Here is a 7,459-nt window from a genome sequence, read left to right on the forward strand (position 1 = left end):
CAGATTGTGAACCTTTACCTTGAAGCATTCGGTTTAGCATAGTCTACTCCGATAGAACCCCGATTTCAGCATGGACGAATCTAGTGCAGTGGGTATGCACAAGAGGGGAGTCACTCCGCTCCTTTCGATAGATTGCCTCGATACCTTGATTTGATATAGAGTCACTGATGTCCCATTGGGTTTCAAGGATACTGTTGAGCTGATAGTATTCTGTTGGGATTCCCGATAATGAAAATGATACTGATTGATTTGTACTTGACTTGTTTGAGTGCAGGAACTGATAGACGAAATGACTGCAGCATTCGGGTCTCATGAATCTCTATAGATATGATTGCAATATGGATTAGTTATGAATGCATCACTTTTATATCCGCCTTAATCATAGACTTACACTATCTTGAGCAGAAGTTCGAGTCCATACAACAATTGATGGGACATGTTTTGCGGGGATTTACTATGCATTCGGGTAACTTGATTTATCCCACTGATCAAGTTTCGACCCCAAGGACCGGACATAACTCAACAAATGACAATAAAAGAAAGAAGAAGTTCCAGGAAAAGAAGGATGCGCAACCCCAATTGATCAAGGATGAGAGAACAGATTATCTCAAAGAGGGGAAGTGTTTTGATTGCAGAGAACAAGGACACATCTCTGCAAAGTGCCCCATAAAGGCACAGTGAGGACAATCAGAAGATAAAGCATGAGAGCTCCAAAGCAGCGGAAGAATGTGGCAGAAAAGGAAAGATGAAAGCAGGACTGGTACTAGATTGTATAGGGACCGACCCAAATCAAATGGACGAAAGCACAGAACTTTGCCGTGCATGGGGCAAAGTAAGAGATCAGGAAGCCCTCATCTCACTCCCTCCGTAGGCCAGGGAAGCAGACCGAAATAGGCAAGTCTGCCTCCTCGACAAGAACATCCGATGCTGGATCGAACCCATGGCGCCATTGTGGAAAAGAGCTCTGATAGCTCGAATGGCCAACGGGCTCATCGAGATGACCATGGCAGCCATCTCAGGAGTCTCAAACTCTATCTGATAGTATCCTCGTCCGAGAAGCTGGATGTCAATGATCTTCCGCACCTTTGCCAGAAGGCGGGCCTGCAGAAGGTCGAGTATCTCTCCTTGACTGGGACGACTGCCAATAATCTTGCAGATGACATAGGTGGCCTGAAGGCACTCCACCTTTGCTGCGGGGCTCGTTTGCTCTGCTGGCGACAGAGCAAGTCAGATGGTGGGCTCGGCAGGGTCGGACGAGGAGGCTTCATCTGAGTCCCTCTGTGGCGGAGCACGAGCTTCCATCTGTGTCTGCTATTGCTGATGAAGGAGAGAGAGGGTGAATTCCTGCCTAGGGAGGGGGCGGGCAAAGCAGAAGCGGCAGCAGGCGGGCGAGTTGGGGGGGGGGGGCATGGGGCAGGGCAGCGCGCGGGGAGGGAGCAGGGGCAGCGCGAGGGGGAGGGAGGGAGAGGCGGGGGGATGGGGTAGGGCACAGCGTGGGGAGGGAGCAGGGGCAGCGCGAGGGGGGGCAGTGAGGCAGGAGCAGCATCTGATGCCTCCACGTCACTAACTTGTGACAGCCTAGGCCCTACTGGCCATGGAAACTAAGCCTAAAACCCCCGAGCCAACATAGCTAAACATATCCCGACATGAGAAAACTACCTCTCTGGCTGGCCACAGCCGCAAAACAGTCCTCACTCCCTGTCACTTGTCCCTGGGAGAAACCGGGACTGCCGATTGGAGGAATCTAGAGGGATGCCATAACTCTTAACATAATGTTTGCTGGCCTCTAGACATCCTCAACGTTCTGACTCGAGGCGTTACATGTATAAGATTCAGCTCCAATCCATTAGGTTTTACCTCTGATTTCTCTTATGGTGTTGATTATAATATATACTGTAAAATGCCCTTAAACTCAACATCTAAGTCTCAAATTTGTCATTGCATAAGAGAGTAATTTGAGAATGAGTAATCAATGGTTCTTTTTCTTTTCAGAAGGCATTCTTTTACTCCCTTGCCTTTGGTTTTACTTGCTTGTTATACCTGTCTACTAACTGGTGTCGGCACATTGGATTTATAGTACTTCTATAATGTTTGCAGGTGATGAGTGTCAAAGCATTGGGCATTGCTCTTAAGGTGACCTTTCAGGGTGTGAATCAACTAATTTATCCTCAGACATGGTTTTTTGCATTGGTCGTGGCTACTTGTATTGTAACACAAATGAATTACTTGAACAAGGTAAAATTTGACTGCTTGGACTGCACCACAAAAGCGAAGCCCTTTTTTTCACATGGATTGCTGATGTGTTGACATTTTTATACAGGCCTTGGATACGTTCAACACTGCAATTGTTTCCCCCATCTACTATGTGATGTTCACTACACTGACCATAGTGGCCAGTGTTATCATGTTCAAGGTATCGAAGGTTCCTTTAAACAAAAAAGTAGTTGAAGACTTTCTGGTAACATTTTGTGTCTATTGGTGGCATAGGATTGGGACAGACAAAACCCTTCTCAAATAATCACGGAGCTTTGCGGTTTTATCACCATTCTCTCGGGCACTTTCTTACTTCACTCCACCAAAGACATGGGCGATAATGGCATGACCCCTGGTCCTTAGACTAGTCTTTGCTTCTTTGGTTTTTCGTTGTGCATCAATGTTTTTCATGCGTTTACCACGTGTTTATTTCCCAGGTTCATACACCTGCTTGACTTCTTCAATTTCAAGCTCTCGGCTTGTGGCAGGAAAACGACCTGAAGGTGATGGTTTTGCTAAAGAAGAAATTCCTCTCCGGAAAATGGAGTCCTTCCGTGCACCTTGAGTTTTGAGCTTTCAGCTCCTGGCACAACACTTGTGGCATGCCAAGTTGCCCCTTGTCACTCACACATTGTGGCCCTTATATGAGACATCAATCTCGAGCTCAGGCTTGTGCGCTTTGTGAGCAAGTGCTCATGCAGACGCCCATCTTTTGGATGCGTACATTGGCATGCTTACTCAATGTGCATAGTATTGAATGGCTAATTGTCACTAGCCATAGTTTTCTTACTATTCTTATATGTAATAAGCTGAAAAAGCTAAGCTAGAAACAGTCAGCTTGTTCAGCTTATTACTGTTCTACAAGGGAAGAGAAAAGCGGCCCCGGAGGGGGGGGAGGGTGGGACTTCGCTGTAACGCTCCAATCCTTGATCAGGCTTTTTCTGTAACTTGGTGGCCAATGATCAATGTCCAGGTCAGCATTTGAATATCCATGCGGTCTTTCTGTGGGGAATTCGCTTTTTGGCCATCGTTTTAACAGTTGTCTGGGTCTAGTAGTAACATTATTGGCAGGACTGGATAATTTGTAGGTTTTGCTCCTGTCAAATTTGATCAGTCACAAGATCAAAAGCGTCGTACATAAAATGGTCCCTATCCTCGCCTCGGACCCTACTTCTATGTTCAGTGATCTTGACTAAGTGGTGTAGATGCTAAAAACTTTCTTGTTGTAGAGAGTGCTGAGCTAAGACTTGAATGCTGCTTCTCGGTTCCCTCTTGGAAATATTCATCCTTTGAAATTACACAAGCAAATAATATTCAGGGGACATGTACTTTGGATTCTCAAGCCACATGCAAGTATGTAATGGTACTCGGTAGCTGTGATGCGCATCCCAATGTAATTCCCTCTAGTAATTTTAAGCTCAACAAGCTTTATAGAGATGGCGCAACCTTGGTTTGCTGCCTGATTAGGCTTCTCATAAACTTTATTGATAACTGCAAGGACATGAGTTTGCGGATGCGTCTAAACCTGAAAAACAGTTTTTGTATACAGAAGTTCAATTGCAAGCAAAAACAGGTACATCCTGAATCTAAAAGCTGATTGGAGTGAGTTATTGACCATAATTACTCGGTTGCAAAGATCTTGATCGTGCTACCCAATGCAGAATGTTATGCATGTCGTGTCCTTTGTCAAACACAATTCTGCTCATGTGATGCCGCTAGAGCTACATTCTGCAAGGTTTACATTCTGGTGTCCCAACACGTTCTGGTGCAAGCAATTATGCCATGTTAAGTATAGAGTAGAGGTTTGTTCTTTAGTAACAGTCTGATAAATTTTGTGGGATATGAGTAGTGCCTACAAAGATATCAACCAAGACTCTCTTTCTCTCTCTCTAAGGTCCTCGTCGGCTAGATCTTTAAGGTCTCTTGGGATAGTTTCCTACGACGTTAAAACTCTCTCTCTCTCTCTCTCTCTCTCTCTCTCTCTCTCTCTCTCTCTCTCTCTCGCTCGTTGAATTTATTGAGAAACATTAGATGGTCATGTGACAACAAGCAGCAAATTATAACATTTTGTAGTTGCTTCCAAAAGCGTGCACACAAGGTGAGGAAGAAGCCGATTATCTTCTATGCAGGCCTCCCGCAAGCTTTGGCAACAAATAGTGCGTGGAAAATGCTGAGTTCCTTTACCAAAGGAAAATGCCACTCGCAATGCTATCTAAGCTTAGTTTTGCATACTTTGCTGTAAAAAATTTCACTATCACAGTAATTCTAGTAAGCAAATAGAGCATTTGTGGGAAGCAATAAGAAATATTAAAGGGGTTTCTTACTTGAAAATTTATTACCCAATATTTTGGAGCTCTCTATTTCTCTCTCTTTCTTTAAGGTCTCTTGGGATAGTTTCTTGCGACGTTAAAAATGTCTTCTTCTTCCTCTCTCTCTCTCTCTCTCTCTCTCTCTCACACACACACACACACACACACACACACACACACACACACAAATTTTTTATAAATCTTTCTTGATTAATTACAAATGGGAGACTTGAGGAAAACCCATTAGGAAGATCAGATACACATGAATACGGAGGGACAACGATTAAATTTGCAAAGTCGGTCTGCGGACACAAAATTGATGACCATTCAAACAAATTTTATCCAAACTTGATGAAATTTGGCTAGGGTGCTTAAGTTGAGGTGCTTAATAGATATGTGTCAAGATTGAGACAAAAACTTGCAAAAAATTAGCTAGAGTAAATAATCGTGATTATTTACATCTGTTTCAAAAATTGATAATTTTGCACATTTGAGTATACCACAGGGTTAAGCATATTAAGTGGACCACACAAATCAATTTTGGTGAAAATTGGATCACAAAAAAGCTAGATTTTCAAATCAAAGTCTACAGATACGAAACAATTGCTATACTTGAATAGATTTGGTCCAAACTTGTTGAAACTTGTTCAGAGATCTTAACAAGTTGTATACTGGGCAAATCAAGCCAAAAAGTGTAAAAAATTGACAAAAGTAAATAATCGCGATTATTAACTACTGCTACAGAGACACCATTTTTTACTTTTAAATGTGTAGAGTGTTAGACCAACATAATACAAAGTCCCCATACAATTTTGGGTTCAATCGGATCCAAATTGGTACATGTTCACTCAGTTTTCACGTTGCAGATTAGTCCTTTGACTTGTTGCAAAATTAGAGTCTGAAAGTCTCAACTGCTGACTCAAATAGCTCGATTTGATGTGATCCACAAAGACCAATTACAATAGTTAGCAAAAACTACACAGTCTTTGTGAAAGAATAGCTAACTTGATCAAAATTGATACAGGAATCATGTTGCTGACAAGGAATCGAGAGCTTGCAGGAGTTGCAATCAAATCAAGTAGAAAAAGTTGATAACAAGTCAATCCGACGATAAGTAGTCTATCTAAGGCTTCACAAGTCTATATGAACCTTAGATCTGGTCGTATACTAGCTAATCAAGGCATATTTGGAGAGACCGCTAGTAGAGTATCCATCGAAGAAAGTGTTAATCAAGGCAATCCCTTGTACACTATCCTTGAAGAAGTCTCCGACAGTTTTTCAGATTCAACATTCGAAATGTCTTCCTATTCGACTCACTCAGACAGCGGAACGACAGTGCATTTTATAAGACTAATCGCCATGGAGCTCAGGTTTATCTAGACCCAACAAAGAGTATGCTATTCGCATTGATGACCATGGTATTGAGTTTGAAGAGGAGATCATGGCAAACAAACAAGGAAAAATGTACATGGATAGAAACGGAACTCAGTATTTACAAGTCGAAAACCCTGACGTGATAGACAAATAGGGGTTAGAAGTAAATACCGTAATTTCAGATATGACAGCTAAAGAAGGACCACCAACTTTAGAATTCGAAGGATACGATCAAGTTGATTTGAAGTCTTTGAAATGGCTTAGTACGGATAATCCTAGGATCGGAGTCTATTGTTGGGAGGATAGAAACGTAAAAGATCTTCTATGGACTTCGCATGCCAAATCGAAACAACTAACGCCCATGAAGATCATCTATATCTTCAAGATCAAAGTTAAGGGATCATCATATCTACTAACCTACCTATTTAGGGATTGTTATAACAACAACTTTGTTATGATGACTCCTGAGGAGGTGGAACAAACCAAATACCAAAGGTACTTCATAAGAGATTGGATATTGGACCAAGGACCATAAACTATTCCAAGAGAAGAACACCGTGAGAGATCTTCTGAGAGTAATGTTAAGAAACCAGAAACCACCTCATCACAAAGAAAACCGGGTAACAGTAAAGCTAGTCCAAGGCTACATGAGTCACTATTTCCAACATACTGGTTTGAAGGACTCAGAACGGGACCAACTGCCAGGAGATCGGAGGTTGAACCAAATGGACGTGTCAGACCAGTTGATTCTCAGAAATGGGTCAAAAAATACAGTGGATCTGGGAATTTCTATGACCACTTAGTAAGCTTTAAGCAAGTGCTAAGAGCAGAACACATATTCGATTTCCATACTCAATTCGATGGGTTTGGAATGACATTAGAAGGAAAAGCATTGACATGGTTCCAAAACATTCCACCAAGGTCAATCATGGATTTAAACACATTAGCTCAAGGATTTGTAGCTGCTTGTTCCAAAACGGGAATCAAACACAACATGGTAGCTCAAATCTACAATTTTGAACAGAAACAAGGTGAGTTTATTAGGGATTGTGCAACTCGAATGAAACAATACATTGCCAGATGCCCAGAGCTAGAGATAGCTGCAGAAGAACAATTAGTATCATTGTTTCCAGAGGGAATGCTAAACAAAGAACTTCATTGCATACTATATAGCAAGAAGCATACAACCATAGAAGAGTGTATGTCAGATGTTATTGACTTAGGAGACAATTGTGATATTTTTAACGAAGAAGATGTCCCTAAGGATAACCAACAACATCCACTAAACCAACACAAGTGGGAACGACTGTTGCAACACCGCTTTCAGCTATAGAAGACAGATGAATGACATGATGAATAACACGAAAAAAGCACCTATGAGAGGACCAGGACAAGGGATACCTCAACAAGGACAACCAATTACGCCATAGAAATGGTGTGAAATCGAGGGTAAATGGACCAACCATGAGACCAATGAGTGATATTACCGACCAAAGTATGATGGGAATGTTCAATACCTGCCT

The 7,459-nt window shown here is 42.2% G+C and overlaps 1 protein-coding gene across 3 annotated transcripts in view; it reads left to right on the forward strand.

Moving 5' to 3' along the window:
• Positions 1 to 3,688, forward strand: part of LOC147450273 (putative magnesium transporter NIPA4) — a 55,393-nt gene extending 51,705 nt beyond the window's left edge. For all 3 annotated transcript variants that reach the window (XM_086519548.1, XM_086519547.1, XM_086519549.1), the window contains 4 exons: positions 2,098 to 2,235; positions 2,321 to 2,413; positions 2,488 to 2,596; positions 2,691 to 3,688. In XM_086519548.1, the coding sequence (XP_086375674.1) occupies positions 2,098 to 2,235; positions 2,321 to 2,413; positions 2,488 to 2,596; positions 2,691 to 2,818 (468 nt within the window). In that variant the 3' untranslated portion in view covers positions 2,819 to 3,688. The remainder of the gene's footprint in view (positions 1 to 2,097; positions 2,236 to 2,320; positions 2,414 to 2,487; positions 2,597 to 2,690) is intronic.
• The last annotated feature ends 3,771 nt before the right edge of the window (positions 3,689 to 7,459 follow it).

Source organism: Adiantum capillus-veneris, chromosome 9, assembly GCF_014529385.1.
Source record: "Adiantum capillus-veneris isolate H3 chromosome 9, ASM1452938v2, whole genome shotgun sequence".
NCBI lineage: Eukaryota > Viridiplantae > Streptophyta > Polypodiopsida > Polypodiales > Pteridaceae > Adiantum > Adiantum capillus-veneris.